At 32.7% G+C, this 19,585-nt stretch overlaps 1 protein-coding gene across 4 annotated transcripts in view; it reads left to right on the top strand.

Annotated features, from left to right (window-relative positions):
• PALS1 (protein associated with LIN7 1, MAGUK p55 family member) overlaps positions 1 to 19,585 on the top strand; it is a 118,192-nt gene that overhangs the window by 51,241 nt on the left and 47,366 nt on the right. For 2 of the 4 annotated variants that reach the window (XM_037005051.2, XM_037005013.2), the window contains 2 exons: positions 2,707 to 2,994; positions 17,118 to 17,326. In XM_037005051.2, coding sequence (XP_036860946.1) covers positions 2,730 to 2,994; positions 17,118 to 17,326 — 474 coding nt within the window. In that variant the 5' untranslated portion in view covers positions 2,707 to 2,729. Of the gene's footprint in view, positions 1 to 2,472; positions 2,995 to 17,117; positions 17,327 to 19,585 lie in introns of all 4 variants that reach the window. The other 2 variants (XM_037004949.2, XM_037004881.2) reach the window with 1 other exon arrangement.

The following is a 19,585-nucleotide window of genomic DNA, read 5'->3' as shown; positions in this document are numbered from 1 at the left end:
AAAAAACAATTAGGAAAGAATAATCATTCATCTTCTTTGCAGGCTCTCACAGTAGACTATGAGTACTCCAAGGGAGAAAAACAAAATGAAATTTTTAAGCCAGTTAATAGAGGTTGCAGAAATTTTTGAGACTAAATCCAAATAGACAAGCATGATAATAGTCTAAGCATGAGAACTCTGACCCAGATCACCAGACCCAGTCTCTCTTCTGTGATTTATAATTTTCCCCCTATGATCTAGTTATGGAATATGGATACAGTCTTATAGTTTTTAAGCTGAGAATTCTTATTTCAGTAATTTCTGTAGACTAGCATGAAAGTGAAAAATATATTACTCGTTATTAAACTTGATGTTTAATATCCAGTGAATGTTGTAAATAGAAAAAGCTGAGAGTTCTAATTTTCTGGAAATATGTACACTCCTAGATTCTTAAAATTAAAATTAAGCACAGCACTACAGAAACTCCTACACAAATTTCTGCTTACTTATAATGAAAACACTAAGTAAGCTTGTCTAGACAATGGGTTTCAGTCCCTGGCAAGTTCACGATGGATTCAATGAGACCAAAAATGACAGTGGAACATTCTTGGGGTGAAAGGGTTTATACCCAACTTTATTCCCACAGTGGCATGTCAGTCACTAGAATCCTGTCCACTCAGAGCAAGTCTGCATGCAGCAAACCAGTCTCTGCCTTTGGACCTCTCTACTCCCTCAGCTGTCTCAGTCTCTGTCCTTGATGTTGCCACCACTCCAGTCTTTGCTCTCCTGCAGCCTTGCAGCCATGTAGCTGTGCAGTGGCCATGTCACCATGTTGCCCAGAGCACTGGGTAGAGCTTTTTATATAGAGTTAGTAGCAACATATTGCCCACACTTGTGTAGTGAGCTAGCCACCAGGGCCAGATGAGAATCCTGGCCATAGGAACCTTCACTTTATCCACAAATCTGAATTTGCATTGCATACTACCAATATATAATACTTAAGAATTGCCTAACGTAATTCCAGTAGCTCTCATTTTAATGAAAAAGAAGTCAATCTAGAGATAAGTAAGGTGTTTATGTGTAGGTCATATAGTTACAAATAGAGAAGCTAAAATTTGGATAGAAGACAACAAATCTACTAAAATTCTTGTGAAAACGTAATTCTAGTGGCTTATGTAGCTTACATCTATTTACCTGATTGCTGGTCTAGTGAGTTTCCTGGCAGTCTAGGTGGGTTTTTGTTAAGTAGTCCATGACAAGATATTTGAAAGAAGATCGGCTGCCATTAGGAATATTGTCTGAAAACTCAGCTTTTGCTTAGTTGGCATGTGCTCTAACCAACCTATTTACTGAAGTGACACTTAACTCCAGGAGGTGTAGTAGGTTTATTATTACAAATATTTTTATAGTCTTGAGCAAAGAAGGCTAATTAATGTGTGGGTTTACACATGTATAAACAATCTGCCTATTTATGCCCAAGAAATAGCTTGATGAAAAGCCAGAGTCATACAGTGAAATTTTTTTTATAAAATATGTTGAAGGACTTTTTAAATAGGAGAATCCAATTAACACTAAGAATTATGTAAGTATACATATTGTTTAGTTTTAAAACTTGCATCTATTGTCTCATTTAAAACTAGAACAACCCTATGAATAAATTTTCCAAAGAAATTGAGGTTCAGAGAGAGAAAATGATTAGTCTTATATCATAAAGGTAGAGAAAGTGGCAGAGCCAGAATTAAAATTTAGTATTCAGTCTCCAAGTCCATTATGTTATTTGCTCCACAGTATAACTTGAAAGGATTTTTTTTGAGAAGTAACAAATACTACCATTTTTTCTGAATGAATCTTTGTAAAAAATTAACCTTAATTTTTTTTAGTGTGACCAGTTACAAAGACTGAGAACCCATAGTCTTTTTCTCACTTAACCATGGTTTTATCCTGTAGTTGCCTGAGTTGCTATTTAATTTTTGTTGTTGTTGGGTATCTTTTTCATTTCTTAAACTCCTAAAAATGGATTATCCTCCAGAATATACTGCATTTATCTCAAATGAACCACCAGCATGGCTTGCTATATATGCCAGTTTCTTTAGCAGCTAACTAGGAAGTTTTCAGTCTTATTTGTATTTAAAGTACCATACTGAGACAACTAGAAAGGTGATTTTAAAACAACTTTATACCTTAAGGGACCTATTCTCTACTAAACTAATACCCAAAGCTTTTTTAACTTTCCTGCTTTGTTAAACTTTCCATTACATTATTTTCCTCAGATGTAAAATTAATGTCAAATTGTTGGGAGGATACTTTTTAAAAACATTTTGATTTCCTCAGCATTATCTGTAAAATGAAGGAGAGTACTTAATCTATATAACAAAATAATATTATATATTTATGAGGTATTTTCTATATTGTATAGAGATTGGAAATGGGCTATGTGAAATCTCCTTTTATATTGTAATTCTTACACTTTTTCCCCCCCATCTTTCCCCTTAGATTTCCTTCATGGATACATTTTCATAGCATTATTATGTGATGTGAGAAGTTTTTTTTTTTTTGAAGTAACATGGATTTTATGCTACAGAACCAAGAGATTGGCTTTTTAGGAAAAATTGATTTATAAAAAGTGATACAGGTTTTTATAGATAACCATGACAACATCCCATATGAATGGGCATGTTACTGAGGAATCAGACAGCGAAGTAAAAAATGTTGATCTTGCATCACCAGAGGAACATCAGAAGCACCGAGAGATGGCTGTTGACTGCCCTGGGGATTTGGGCACCAGGATGATGCCAGTACGTCGAAGTGCACAGTTGGAGCGTATTCGGCAACAGCAGGAGGACATGAGGCGTAGGCGAGAGGAAGAAGGGAAAAAACAAGAACTTGACCTTAATTCCTCTATGAGACTTAAGAAACTAGCCCAAATTCCTCCAAAGACTGGAATAGATAACCCTATATTTGATACAGAAGAAGGAATTGTCTTAGAAAGTCCTCATTATGCTGTGAAAATACTAGGTAAGTAAAAACAGCAGAATAATAGAAAATATTTGCTTTTGTTTCTCTTGCCTTACCAAATGTGTATAGGAAGGAAGAAGGGTATAAAAGAATGTAAGCAATGGCAAATTTGAATTCAGACCAAGATCAGTTCTTTTCTTATAAAGGTCGTATAACTATCATTGTTTATTATTAGCCATGCAGAGCTAAAGCATGTGGCTTTAATGTTCAGTCATTACAACATAGTTTTTAGGTGTAATCCTTTAATTAAAATTTTCTACATATGACCTAACATTTAGAATTCACCTCTTGTTTCAAACTCAAGCCTTTATTATATCAAAATTACTAAAAAGCAGATTTTAGATTTTGAATTTCTGATTTTCTTTAAGTTTGTAAAATAGTAATAAAATTAATACCTGTAGCTTACAGTCTATTTGATTTTCTTTAATCCATGACTGTCAGTAAGAACTGGTGCTGTTCATATGATATTACACACATAAAACATTGTTCAAAATACCTTACACTATTTCCACATTTCATTCTGTGAAAAACAAAAAAACAAAAACTAGTCCCATGAGATATTAATACATACAAATAAGAAAGGAGTTCTGGATCAAATAAATTTTGAGAACAGTGGGTTAAATAGTTAAACAACCTATTACAGGACTTCTTTATTTATTTATTTTTTATTAAACTATCATTGATATACAGTATTATGATGGTCTCATGTACACAACACAAGTGGTTCAGCATCACCCATATTATCAAGTCCTCACCCCCTCCATTGTGGTCACTCTCTGTCAACGTAGTGAAATGTTATAAAGTCATTAATTGTATTCTCTGTGCTGTAGTACAAACCCAGTGACCTACCTGTATCTTATTACAGGACTTCGTAGAGCCTTTAGAATGCTAATGGGCATTATGAATCTATAAGAGAGATTGATGTCAAATGTATGCTTCCAAACTTAGACTATTTGATCATTGAGCTTACTGCCCTCCTTCCTGTACATACAGAAGGGTTATTACTGAACTGGTATTAAGAATTACAGTAATTTGTGCTCCTTAAAACCAGGCTAACTCAAATGAAGCATTTTTTTGGTGTTCTATTATTTATGGATGTAAAAGAGACACTTCCACTTTTCTGTGGAAGGAAAAGTTTTTGTCATTTTGCCATTTATTTAAGTGTCTGTTAAGCTCTGTGCTAGATGCTGTAACAAACATCATTCTGTAAATATCCACAATCAGATGTAAATAGGGCTCTGTAATTGCCATTTTGTAAATAAAGAAATTGAGCCTCAGTTAAATCACCTATTCAAGACTCCACATTAGTAAAGTCATAAAGCCAAGTTTGAATTTGCCTGATCCGGATATGCAGTTTGATGGACTGCACAGGTCAGAGGGGTTTGAGTGGAAACTGACATCCAGCCTACTCTTCACTCACCAGACTAGAGCTCTGGGTACGAAAAGTGGAACACCTTTATCTAATTTGTCCAAAGGTACCATATATACTAGATTTGCTCCTAAGTTTCTCTATTCTAAATCTGGAGCAGTTTTTACTACATCACCTATTCTGCTTCTTTGTTATAAATTTATTACGGATCCACATTTCTTACAGAAAGCAGTGTGCATGCTTTTCTGTTTTTAAGAAAACTTGAGTAGTCATGGTCAGCAGTAGTGAAGTCTGCAAAATGCCATCAGATGTTATAATTATAGTGAAAATGGTGGAAAGATTACAAATTTTTAAATACGTTTGTATGAAGGAATGTTATGTTCTTTTTCCTAAGAGTTATGTTAGAGAAAAAGACTTCATTCCCGATTGCCTCTCATTCACTTGTCCTCATCTCCCACCACTCCATTATCTTTTATTAAAACATTCTCTAAGTATTCTATGACTTGGAGAAAGTTGACGTTGTAATATATCTAGCCCAAGCCTTGATTGACTCTCCTGTTTTTTTGTTGTTTAAATTTCTTTAAGGTTAATGTACTTGTCCATTTGCTTTACTTAGATCAGGCGTTAATATCCATTTAATAGATAATGTTCATGTAATTTCAGTAAAGAAACAAATAAGCTTAAGCCAGATTCACTTAGGGAAACTTTTTTTTCCCTAAGTACAGAAAATTGGAGGCCATTTCTCTTTAATTTTTTGCTTTTTCCTGTTCTGTTTTTATGTTGCTTGACTACCTACTCTGCAAGTATAATCAATTAAAGGTCAGCTGTACATCTTACTATGTTGATGGACAGTGACTGTGAACGGGTATGTCGGGGGGACTTGGTGAGGGGGTGAGCCTAGTGAACATAATGTCCTTCATGTAATTGTAGATTAATGATACCAAAATAAAATTTAAAAAAAAAAAAGGTCAGCTGTATTTTCTTCCAACTTGCAATGCACTGTGATTTTCAAAAATACCTTTGTACAATCCTTGAATTTAAGGCTGTTTCACATTTTTATTTTAAAGTAATTGAAATATAATACCAGATATCTGTAATTCATTTCTTGGAAAAGAATATATAATATTTTGAGAAATAAGTGATAGATTTCATGTTAATACACTCAACACTAATGTGTTAATTGTAAGACACATGAAAAGTCAACATAAATTATAAAGTTGTTATTGTCAGTCAAAGCTCCCATTTTGGGATATTCTCGGTTCTAAGTTTTCATTTTAAAATGAAGTGTAATTGCTTTGTATTAAACATTTTTTTTCTTTCATAATTTGCTAACACATCAAACTACAAGAGAAGTACTCCCTTAAAGTTGTGTCTCCCTGCCAGTATTTTGATTAATACACACATGCCAGGAGACAGCTTCTCAGACTTCTTCATAGCCAGAAACTACAACCTTGTCTTAAATGTGGTAAGAATGGGGAAACTGATTTATTTCTTTGAAGGGAGAGAGCCTTCAATTTCCAAAGAGAATAGACACTTTTAGGAATTGAAAATGTGATAAGAAAGGTTAAATACTTTGTCTAGGTGGTGGTTTTTAATGAAAGTATTTATAAATTAGGCACTGTATATAATAAAAGTGCCAGGATGGATTTGATAGAAAATATTCAGAAAGGATGAACTGAATTCTCTTGTTTAAAAGTAGTCAGAATCTTATTGAAAATTAGAAAATAGTGATGTGGGAACTTAATTTCAAATGGATAATTAATATTAGTATTATAAATTACAAGAATTTTGATACATGAGAGAGGCTTTCCTTAAAATTGGCATGAGTTATTAAAACTTGCTTTGTTTTTTGTTACAAATAAAATATCATTATCTTGTTCTCTTTCATAAGCAAAGCAAACTACCTGCTGAGAGAAATCCTGAGAAAAAAATAAAATACAGGTTAGAGCAAGATGAGGTAGAGTAGGATCATTTTCAGATATCTCTAGATTAGAGATTATGTGTTTTTGTATTCACAGATCGGGTAGTTTTGGTCCGAGGTGGTGGACAAGTAAAATACAGTACACAAAATATTTTAGGGAAATAAACTTGGAAACACTACTATCATATGTGTATGTGATTGTTATACCTTAAAGAGACCTTGGGAAAGGCACATATGCACACATGCCTGTGGTGAGCTATCTGTTTTGTGGTTAATAAGGAGATACTTGAAATCTGTGATTAGGGGCTTTCTAATTTATACCGGATGCTGTTAGTGTGAAAAATTAAAAATTAAAAAGATATACTGGGGGAAGAAAATGTCTGGATAAAATATTTTTATAATAATAATAATAGCATGTATCAATCTTGATTGTCTACATAATTTTTGCCAGATTGTCTGAATATTCAAACTATTAAGTCAAGAGTATTACTGCATTTGATGTGATAAAGTAACATCCTTTCCACATTTCTTTCTGAGCTTACTTGGCTTTTGAGTGACCGTGGAATGACCTGAAATTTTGCTAGATTTTGGTAAACTTGTTTTAAGATTGGCTTTTTTTTAAATTCAGGTATCATTGATATACAATCTTATGAAGGTTTCACATGAGCAACATTGTGGTTACTACATTCAGCCATATTATCAAGTCCCCCCCACAAACCCCATTGCAGTCACGTCCATCAGCATAGTAAAATGCTATAGAGTCACTAGTTGTCTTCTCTGTGCTATACTATAAGATTGGTTTTTAAAATAAAATTTATTTAAAGCTCATGAACAAAATTACAGTGCCAATAAACTTTGAGTTCAGTCTACTTCCAAGAAGTTAATTATTCTTGGTATTAAATTTTTTCTTAACTGCCATAGATATTTCCAAACTTTTTTACCCTTCCTTTTAGGGACTTTTTTTTCTGGGAGTGAAATGATTAGACCTGTTGGCACTAGGTATAATGTTTAAAATGTTGTGACCATTTGAAAATTTTCTGATTTATTCAGATTGCTAAAATTAGAGCTGGCCTAAAATGAAGATGAAAAATTCATTAGAATATTTGTATAGTTATGTAATGTTTAGTGGTTAAATATGCATAATTCTACTTTAAAAATAATTATACCATTCAGTCTTTGACACAGTGCATCAAAACTTCATTCCACCTCTTAAGTAATAATAGGTTTTAACTTTTTCCCCTTTGCAAAAACTTGCATCATTATATAATGATATGTTCAGAAATGCACGACATCATTGCATATTGGGAAGTATATGATGTCTGGAGGGAGTCAGATGTAGAGTTTAAATAACTTTTTTATTGTCACTCAATTGCTATTGACCTTGGACAAGTCACTTAACTTTTTCTGGGCCTCAGTTTCAGGATTTTCTTGACCAAATAAAAAAATACATAAAATGTGGCAGATGTAAATTTGTCTAAAATAAAACTTTTTGAAGAACCAAAAGCCACCAGAGAGGTCATCTAACCTTCTAGTCCATGAAATTAATCTGTGTATTTTAACTAGTAATTTTTTATTTCATTTTCAAAGTAACTTAATATATTAAGTATAGTTCATATACCATAAAATATACTCTAATTTTCAGTATAGTCACAAGATTGTGCAGCCATCACCACTGTATAATTCCAGAGTGTTTTTATCACCACAAAAAGGAACTATGTACCCATTAGCAGTCACACCATATTATCATCTCCTCATAACTCTTAACAACCCTAATGTACTTTTTGTCTGTGGATTTGTTTTTCCAGACATTTCATGTAACTGAATCATATGATATGTGGTCCTTTGTGACTGGCTTCTAGTCACATAACTTGTTTTCACTGTTCATCTGTGTTATACCATGAAGCAGAACTTCATTCCATTTTATACTGAATAATATTATACTGTACATATATGCCACATTTTGTTTATCCATTCATCTGTTGATAGAGCACTTGGGTTGCTTCTACCTTTCTGCTATTGTGCATAGTGCTGTTATGAATATTCCTGAAGAAGTTTCTGTTTAAACACCTGTTTTCATTCTTTTGAGTATATACCTAGGAGTGGAATAGTTTGATCATATGATAATTCTGTGTTTAGCTTATGAAAGAACTGCCATATTTTCCACAGTATCTGCACTATTTTATATTCTCACCACCAATGTGTGAGTGTCGCAGTTTCTCTACTTCCTCACTTCTACTTGTTAGTATGTCTTTTTAATCTTAGCCATTCTATCAACCAGTAATTTTTTTAAGAATTTCAATAAAATAGAAAATATTAAAGGATATTATATTCCACATAAGTATTCATATATCTTTTATTTCAAAGAGCTATAGGTATATTGGGTTAAGAAATAAAAAATATATATGTTCTAATGTTCACCAACAGAAGTTTGAGAAATACTATACTATTCAAACCCACTCATTTTATAGAAAGGCACAAAGACTTGAGATGGGTTGTCCAGACATATACTGCAACTAATAAGTGGTTAGTATTCTGACTCCAGATTTGGGGCTTTTTTTTTTTTCCATTTTACCAAACTTTCAGTTTTATCTAGAGCAAAATCATGAAGCTTTTGTACTTGATGAAGAGTAGTCACTTCAATGACAGTTTTCCATTGTCCTATCATATATAAGGTTAAGATTTTTGTTCTCTGTCTCAACTGTCATTGCTTATATACTTATCTAGTATTGGTTTTTAATTTGTAGCCCAATTTGGTATTTTTTTTAGTTATTTTTTATTGGTGTATAGTTTGTATGCAACATTATATTTGTTTCAGATAAGTAACTTAAAGATTCATCAGTTATATATTTATTAAATGCTCACCGTAATCAATGTAGTTACCATCTGCCACCATACAAAGATGTTACAATATTATGAGCTTTAGTCCCTATGCTATAATTCTTCCATCCCTGTGACAAAATTATTTTATAATTTGATGTTCGTACATCTTTATCTCCTTCACCTACTTCACCCCATCCACCACCCCCCATGGTAACCAACTGTCCGTTCTGTTTGAATGTTTGTCTGTTATTTGTTTTTTCAGATTCTGCATATAAGTGAAACCATAAGTTATTCCTCTTTCTCTGACTGACTGTACCTAGCATACCCTCTAGGTGCATCCGTGTTGTCAGATAACCCAGTTTGTTCATGTGTAATTATTGTTCAGGATCTTTTGTGAGCTTCTGATTATCTTTAATAAATCCATTTTAACCTAGTCCACTGACAACCAATATTCAGAGATCTAATTTTATATTCTTAAATTTAAAAAGAAAAAAAAACCCACCCCTGTGTAAGCAAAGATTTCCTAAATGAACGTTTTAATTTTCATTCAGCCGGTAGATATACTGAAAACTGATAATTTCCTCATACTCAGTAATATTAAAGTTCCTCATCAAGTGAATATTCAGTTTGAACTACAGTTAGGGGAAAAGGAGAAATCTTGAAGTTTCTGAAAAAGTCATGAACTTGGTTTAAATTTAGAAATTTCTGAGGATAGGTTAAAAGAATTGCTATTATTTAAGCAATGAAATGGACGACTCTTAATGCTAGAATAGATGTCTAGAAACTCTCTCTTTTCATGTGGGGTAGATGATAGCAACAAGCAAAAATAAGCAAACTTAATCCGGGGTAGATGGTTACTCCGTTACTTTGAAAGATCTCCAGAGATGGAGATTACTCAGCTTCCTTGGGTTATTTTATTGTTTACCCTTGTAGCCCCAGAATTCTTCCATATGGCTGTCTAAACTCTTGTGTGTTTGGCAATATAATTTTTTCAGATAGAGCAAATCTTGGTGATTGCTTTCTGTTGCCTATTTTAGAGTCTTCATTGTTGAGAGGGCCAAAGGGAGGAGAGAGTTCAGGGGATGGATATGTGGACTTTATGTTTATATTTTATCTGATTAATTGTATCACAGAGCCAAATGTAAGGGAATTTCTACTTTTGGATAATATGTCCTCTTTTATAACATAAATAATCAACCTCTAAGTGTTGTATGAAGATAATAGAAAAAGTGTTACAGAAGATCATGGGAACTTAAGACAATTCCTACTGAATATCAAGTAAAAAGAAATAGACCAAACACCAGAACAAGAAATTTAAACCAGATGTGAAGAACCTCCTTGTAGGGAAGTTGTTACAGACTAGAATTTCTCATGAAAGCCAGATTCGCTGTACCTTCCTTTGCCTTCCCTTCTGCAGTGTCCCCATTGCTGCTCTCCATCCTTCCTTGCTTTGGTATCTCTCTGCCTCAGTACTTTCTTCTTTGACCACTCCCAACTCTGCACTTGTGTCATTCTCTCTTGCTGGTCCTGCGATTCTCCATTAATCTCTATTTCTCTGTCCATGTGATTCTTTCTCTTTGTATCTCTTGTGTGTCTGCATATAGATCTCTCTCAGTTCATTCTATATTCTGTCCTCTCTTTGTTGTCTGTAGTTATTACAGAAGAGATGCATATTTGACTACTGATTTGGTTGCATCTGATTGGACTTAAAAAAATTCCCTCTGAAATTGTACAGAATGTTGAATTTAGGTGTTTTTTTTGTTTAAGTAGCACATACAACCTAATTGATGCATTGCATCACATGATGGAACATTTTTTTTAAGTGTATAGAAATTACCTGTTCTTGAATAATATGTTTTTGTAAAGTCCTTTTCAGATACATCATATAAGAACAAGGTTTTTTTTTAACTTAAAACTAAAATTCTTGCCTTAATTATGAATTGATGAAATTAAGAATTTTTTATAGGAAACTAAAATACGAATAAGAATGTGTTAAAATGAGAATCTCTGTGTTCTGTTGCCAACAATTATTTTTCATTATAACATAATACTTCATTTCATATCAAAGAAAAGACACTTTGTTGAAATTTCCATTCAGAATTTTCTAATAAGGAACTGAAAAAAGACTGAACTAATTTCATTTATCATAATCATTATTTTAAGACTAATGCCATAAGTGTTTACTGCCGTCTCTGTGACCTTAAAGCTGTTTCTGGACAGAGGCAGAATCATTTTTTAATGTCCTTTAAGTTGGTAGACTTATTTGTAAATACTGATTTCGTCGGAGGGTTTATATCATTTACATTTCATATTTCCTCTTATTAAATGTCATGTTTCAGCTTCATATAATTTAGTTCATACCTTGTCAAGCTACATACACACACACACACATGTTCAGTGAAGTTTTAAAAACCTCCAAGTGTGTGGTAACCTAATCTGTTCTGCTTGTTCATTACACATTTTTAATGGAAACGTGAACCTGAAGGATGCGAGTACTTTGGTAGCTTTCCTGCCTATGAATGCTATCTGGAAAAATGAAAGCAATATATCCATTTAAATCTAGTTATCAATTTTGCTGTACTACTTGATTATCCAGGCTAGTGTAACACTATCAAAGATGTTTTATAACATTTCTCAAATAGATACATAGCCTCTACATTCACAGAGATTACAGTTTTAGTTTCTTTTGGTGACTTTCCCCAATGTACTACCTAGTATACTATTGGGATGTTAGAGATTAAACAAAATATTCTGAAAAAATATTTAAAGCGTCAGACACTTGGTTAAAATAGAGGTAAAATGCAACGATACTATAAGAGTAACACTGGAGGATAAATTAAAACACACCATTATATGCATTATATATGTAAACATGCATAAACACAGCTAACGAGGAAATTCCTCCTACAGATATATAGCAATAAAGCTACAGTGTTTAAGATCCTCTAAATTCTCATCATTCTACATTACATGCTGCTGTATTGGGTAAAAAAAAGTCTCAGGACAGCTTTTGCAAAACAGATATGACATACCACAATCAGGCCCTAGAATCTGCAAAAAAAAATCTATTCCTGGTGTGTGGCAGAGAACGCACTACCTTGAAAGTTGAAGAAATGTATTCTTTATTCAGGCACCATTTTTTGTATGACTCCATCTACAGAGATTTTATCTAAATTATGGATGTCTCAGGTTTTGGTGTTTGTTTTGTTTAGGGAAAGTTTCTCAGGGCTTCTGTGAGGATAAAATAATGTATATGCATATAATATAATGTTCTATATCTTATTTTTCAGTGATGACGATTAATATATAATTTGGGCCAAATACGTATTTGTAGTTTAGTGGTTGATTATATTTAATTGTAAAAAACTGAGCTTTCAGTGCAAGTGATCTCAGTTTAGTCTGGCAACATTGATTAATAATAATAAATCTGGAGATGATTCCTAAGATAATTTCAGTGAAAACGGTTTTTACTAATTAAACAACACAAACATGAATAGAGAACTTCAGAGAGGTGAGCAAAGTTGTAAAGAATGATAATTAACGAGTTTAAATTGGTCTTGATGCTAACCTAAAAAACTTAAACCTTAAGCCTATTTAAATTTTTTTGTATTTCTAGCTTCGGAGTAGTTCTTAGGTTCTTTCAGAGCCCATTACTTATGTAGATAGGTACTAGGTCATCAGCCTCTTTGGGATTCAGTTGTATTACTACTGCTTTGTAAAGAGTCAAAAACAGCCTTCCTGTTCCTATAAATCTTATCTAGGTCCCTGACCTCCTGAGTGAAACATTTCCAATTTGATCCTGAGGTTTTTTTTCCCCCTGGGGATTTTAAACCGTCCCAGATGGTTTTTACAGCTTTAGAACTCCTTAGTATGAACACAGTATGAACAAATTGACCAGATTTCCTTTCATCTCTCTCTGTACCATATTAATCTCTCTTTAACTAGATTACCTAAATTCCTATCAGCATAGGAAGCTTTCTTATTTCTTAGAATTTGAAAGCTGCCATCCCTTCTGGACTAACTACAAATTCTGATTTCCTATCTGAGCAGTGTCTCAGCTATTAACTGATCTCCTGAAATTAGGTCATAGATCTCAAGCTGTTTATCTCTCATTAAGCCATTCGTAGTTTGGGTTACTCTACATTACTTTCCCTAGTTTTTCTTGCTGGCTTATGACTGCAGTATTTTATTTATGCTTAAAATATTCTAAATATGAAAAATATATGCTGTGTATATATTTTTATATACAAAAAATCAAGAATCAGGAAGAGGAAAACAGTTGCCAAGGAGGAAATAGTAACTATGAAAAGCAGGCACAAAAACTCAGTACAGGAATCAAGGTTATTTATTATAAAGAAATTAGGTTTTGAATACCTTAGTTAATCCCAAGTATGTCATGTTTTAAAGTATTACAATAACTTACATTAATGAAGCCTTTAAGTCATTGGTCCTTACACACATAGTGATAACATGTATATATCATGAAAGAAGATGCAAGAGATTCTGATCATGTTTGAGGTAGAAGGAAGGACATACATATCTTTGTAAATTTCCTTAATTCTTTATATTGAGTAATTCTTATAAATATCCTTAATTAAAAACCATTGTTCTGATATGGCAAGAAAAGATAAAATTGTATTTAGTATGTTCTGCTCAAGATTGCAGGAATATTTATATAAATGTAATTCTAGTCATCAAGAAAAAAAACTCTAGTAGAAAAATGGGCAAAAGATAAGCAGAAAATAGACGAAAGAAGAAATGTAAATGGCTGTTAATCGTGTGCAGATATATTCAGCCTCACTACTGGGCAAAGAAATATTTTTCCATAACCAGATAACTAAAATGAAAAGCCTGATAATCCTCAATTTGGTCTGTGTTTGTAGAAAGAGGCACGCAACGTTCATTGCTGGTGGGAGTATAAGGTTGTACAAATCTGGAGGGCAGTTTGGCAATATGGTTCAAAGTTTAAAATTTTTTATTTATCTGATTCAGTAATTTTGTCCTAGGAATTTACTCAAAAGAAATTGGAAAACAGCAGATTGCAAAACAATGTATATAGTGTGGCCTATGGTTGGATCAGCATTTTGAAAAAAGGTCCAAAATGCTATATAGTATAATGAAATAACACCAACAGTTATAGCTGAGAGGTACAACATATTTTTTTTTTATAATGTCAGTATTTTAGTGTCCTTGTGGTTGGCTTTGGTTCACAGAAGAGATTCCTCAGAACTTCATTACCTTTAAAAATTTAAATCTCCTGGGGTTGAAGAAACACACCAGGGAGATGGTTACGTCTGGGCTGGGCTAACTGAAGTTGCTTATTGATACCATTCAGCAGTGAAATCTGAAGCTTCTGATGTTTTCTCATTGCCCTGACAATTAGGCTGAGCCCCTTTAAATAACTATTAACATTTTAAGCAGGCATCTCATTATCCACTCAAGGACTGTCTATAGTTCCCATAAGATTGTAGCCAGTTTCTTTAATTGTTTTGTTGGTTTTGTAATCCTTTTTCCTTTTAAGGTAGTTAAGTATTTTACTGTTTTGCTCTAGAGTTACTTTAAGGATATTTAATTCTTTATACTCTTAGGGAATTCTTTTACACTGGTAATTTTGTGGCAACCTCTTTGGATTTGATGGAGTATGACATTCCATTCTTTTTTCCCCCAGCTTTATTGAGGTGTAATTGACAAATAAACATGTACATATCTCCTGTGTACATGGTGAAATATTTACAATAATCAAGTTAATTAAAATATCCATCACTTCACTTAGTTACCTTTGATGTATATGTGTGGTGAGAATGCTAAGATCTACTCTCAGCAAATTTCAGGTACACAATACAATGTTGCTGACTATATCACTATGCTATACATTAGATCCTCAGAACTTACCCTAAAACCCAAGAGATGCTGACCAACATCTTTCGGTTTCCCCTATATATTCTGTCTACTCTTGTAGATATCATATTAGCTAGCATATGGTTAAATTCTGGATTTCCCAAGTTTTATTTAGCTCTGTGGTTCACACCTTCTTAGATCATTCTAATGACAGTTTTGACTTTCTAACTTTTCCTTCCAGTTTTTGCTGCATTTTAAATTACTAAAGAGCGTGTGTGTGTGTGTGTGTGTGTGTGTGTGTGTGTGTGTGTGTGTGTGTGTGTGTGTGTATTTTATAAGGAGGACTAAAACTTTGATTTTTTTTGGGAAAAGATAAGGAACTGCAAGAATCAACTGAAGAACTATTCGAATCTATAAAAATTGAACCACTGTTAAGTAGTAAGGTACAAGATAAATGTACAAGAACCAGTAACTTTTTTGCAGGCTTCATACCAAGAAAACTAACAAAAAGACTTAAACCAACAGGTTTTTTTTCATTGTGACTGTGCATAAGACAGTATCTACTGTCAGTTTTTCATAGACTCTTTTGCAGGTTCAGTTTTTGTCAAAAATCTCAATAGGATATTTCTTTTTTCATGGAATGGAAAAGAGAATGAAAGTATCTTGAATAAATGATTCTGTAACTCATTTTGAATAATCAAGACATTTTTGAAAAAGTAATGAGCAAGTAATTGTTTTATCAATATGAGCAAAGACTGTAATTCTACTATAACAAGACATTGTGGTTCTGATAAACCAATGGACTAAAAAGAGACTGATATTTGTAAGAATTTGGTGGTATTATAAATCTGTGGAAAACGAAGGATTATTCAGTAAGTGGTGTTAGAGTAATTAGTTAACCGTTTAGAAGAAAATAAATCAAATTAAAATTTCCTTTCAAATCCATACCAAAATTAATTCCAGATGGATTAAGGTTAATTAAGAAATAGAAGCCTAGGAAGCTAGAAGAAATGTAAGCAAATACTTATGATCTAGGGGAAAGAGTTTGTAAAGCACAGAAACAGTGAAAAGATGGATCATTCTTAACACGCAGGAGTTAAAGACTTCTCCAATAAAAGCTGCCACAAATACAATTAACAGATAAATGGAAAAATTAGAAAACTATTTCCAACAAATGTAACAAAGTTTACACACACATGCATACTATCTGCCTGTTGCAGGGCAGGGAAAAGACAACCTGTGGTTCTTAACTATTTTGAGATAATGGTCTCCCACAAAACTGCATGTGTTACATATACACAAGAACAGGTATACACACACATTCACATGCTTTCAGTATAGTTTTAGGAGACACATATTCATAAGAGTTTTATGGACCACTAAAGAAGTGCCTGGTAAATAGGAATAAATGTGAACTTCTCTATTAAAGAAATTGAAGATTTTTTAATACAGTAATATTGAATATTGGTGAAAATATTGCTAATGAGATATAAATTAGTAAAAACTCCCTGGAAAGCTGTTTGGCCCTTAAGATGTCAGAGTCTTACCTAAAAATTCTATTTCTAGGAATTATTTTAAGAAAACAATAGAATCTTATACAAATTTCTATGTAGCAGTGATCATTATATACTGAAATTCTTATTACTTTACAGCAGCAAAAAAATTGGAAGCAACCTAAAAGCTCAACTTTAGTATAATGGATATTACTAGTTTGATTTAGCCATGTAATAGAACATCATGGATAAAAAAAAAAGTTGTATCATGGATCAAAAACAATATATATATTTTTAAAACTATTTGGTCATATGGAAAAGCAATGTACTGTGTAATGAAAAAAATGAAATGCTGTAAGATATTTTTTAAAAAGTTCTAGGTGATGGGACAATTAGGGGTTCTAAATTTCTTTATTCACTTTTTAATTTCTCTCATTTTATAGTGAGTGTATTAGTTAAAACACTTGTGATAAAAGTATTATTATATTCTATTGTATGATTTTTTAAGGGGTTTTACTTAAAAATCAGTAAAATGCCAGTGAGTTAACACTCGAAAATATGTGCAGGTTTTGGTTTTTTTGAAAATTTAAATTGTTATTGGTTCAAGAAATTTTATCTTAAAACATACATTGAATTAAAACAGAAACAATTAATTTTTGGTATCTTTTCCTTCTCCTACTAGAAGTGGAAGACTTGTTTACTTCACTTAAACATATCCAACATACTTTGGTAGATTCTCAGAGCCAGGAGGATATTTCACTGCTCTTACAACTTATACAAAATAAAGATTTCCAGAATGCATTTAAGATACACAATGCTGTCACAGTACACATGAACAAGGCCAGTCCTCCATTTCCTCTTATCTCCAGTGCACAAGATCTTGCACAAGAGGTATGTATTCGGAACACAGTTTTTTAATGCTTTTAATATAATATAGTTTTATTTTAAGTACTGTACATTACAAATTGAGATAAATGAATACTGATAATATTTCATCTGATAATCAGGTATCATAAATATATAACTTAAAAGGTTTGTTGATTGTATAAAAACTGTATAGGAAGTCCCATATAATTAAATTTTAATGTACAATGAGCATTGCTCTTATTAACATGCTTTTAAGTTCTAGTTTCTGCTGCTTGTTGATGATGTTCAGTGTTTAATGTGTTATGCACACATCTTTTAAATTGAAGGTTTTAAAAGAATTATAAATAAACCACTTCCTATTCTTTGGGTAGACATTCTATCATTATTATAGGATTTTAAGTTATTTTGTTATCGTAAAAACTAATAATTCTGGAAGCCCATCATGCCCATTTCTTTCACTGAACCAAGACACAAGACAGAAAATGGGCTGGGGGAAGGGTGGGACTTCCAGAGCTACAGACCTATGAAATAGGTTAGGAGACACGTTTCAGATTAGCCCAGAATGTATTTTATTCATGTAGATGCCTAAGATGGGCAAAGATCCTATATGCAAGAGTGGCTAAGAAAAGACTAGTTTTGCCAGGATAGGAGAGAATGACCTAAGGACTTGTTCCCAGAGAGGAAATTTTCCATTCACCAGAGTTTAAAAGAGCTAGGTAAAACCTATTCTTTGCCCTCATCTTTTATGATTAAAATTATGCAAATGGAGGTGGGGTGGGGACTTGATATGGGTGAATGTTGAAACCACAATGTTGCTCATGTGAAACCTTCATAAGATTGTTTATCAATAATACCTTATTTAAAAATATATATTAAATAGGCAAAATTTTTTAATTAAAGAAATTTACTTACCAGAGTTTAGGTGGTTTTTCTCAAAATTACTTTCCTTACAGAGACTGAAATGACCAACGTTACTTTGATCTTATTTATTCACGTATGTAGGGTTGGGAGGAATACATAAGTAATTGTAATCATTCTCTTCCCTATCTTTAGGAGGAAGGTTTGTCCATATAGCTACCAGGCCTTTGTTTTGTTGAATAAGACAATGGGTGGAAAAGAAAGAGATAAGCAAGAGACATCAGAATTGCTCCAATTGAGGAAAGTGACAAAGAACAGAAAGGGTGGAAGGAAAGGATAAAAAAGGCAACACAGCTTAAAGGATTTTGATAGTTAAGAGGCAAGGAACTAGAAGTAGCTTCAAGAGTAAATGCTTTGGGAGAGAAAGAAATGGTTGAAAAGGACTTTAAAAAATCAGTTTTAAATACTAGTTTTAGGGTAGCTAATTTATTTACAGGCTTAGTAATTAAGAGTACCATGTCAAGGAGATTTTCTGGATGTCTGCTTTCACCTCCCTACAATATCTTCAGTAATAGAGAATTTTATTGCCTTGGTGGTGTAGTGTGTGTGGGTGATAGTGACCTTGGGCTGAGACTGGTCTTAAAATGAGGGCAAGGTGACAAACCTAGACAGGATCACAGTTCGGCAGTGTGAATGACTGCCCTGGAGTTGTGCATACACAACGGTGTGGCAGACCTGACTTACAGTACTTAACACTTAAGAAAAGTACATACTCAGACCTCATCAAAGAAGAGTATTAAATCTGATAACAAAATTCTAAAAGTTAAATGGACTCATTTCCTTTATTTTACAGCTGGAAGAACCTTACCAATCACCTAATTTAACCTTTCTGTTCTGATATTTGAATTTTGAGGCCAGGTGGGGTTTTGTGACCTGCATAAGACTAGGTTGCCCAATTGCCCATCATCTAATGTTTTGTTTTTTAACATTCATAATTCCACCTATTTTAATATGCAGTATTTAAAAGAAATTATATCATGCTTCAGTTCTCATTTTTAAATGGAACTTTAAGTAAAAAAAAAAAATTCAAGGTGTTTAGTGAAAGAATGTGTTAAAGGTTAGAAAGTGTTATTTTTATAGTTCAAAATATCAGACATTTAAGTATATATAATAAAGCCAGTGAAAACTTTAAATATTCAGCTCTAAATTAAATCTTTGACAATCTAGCATATTTATTAATGAATGCAAAACAACTTTTTGGTCATTAAAGTGCTTTTATTAAGAAGAGGTTGAGAACTTAGATTTCGTTTAATGAACTTTTGCTTATCCAGTAAAAATTCAAGGCAACATGATTTAATTTTGGGATATTGGGGTACATACATGTATATGTCTATAAATATATATGTGTATATATATATATATATA

The sequence above is a fragment of the Manis javanica genome, chromosome 8, assembly GCF_040802235.1.
Source record: "Manis javanica isolate MJ-LG chromosome 8, MJ_LKY, whole genome shotgun sequence".
Classification (NCBI taxonomy): Eukaryota; Metazoa; Chordata; class Mammalia; order Pholidota; family Manidae; genus Manis; species Manis javanica.
Note: the sequence above shows the minus strand (reverse complement) of the source record. Positions and strands in the feature narration are given on the sequence as shown.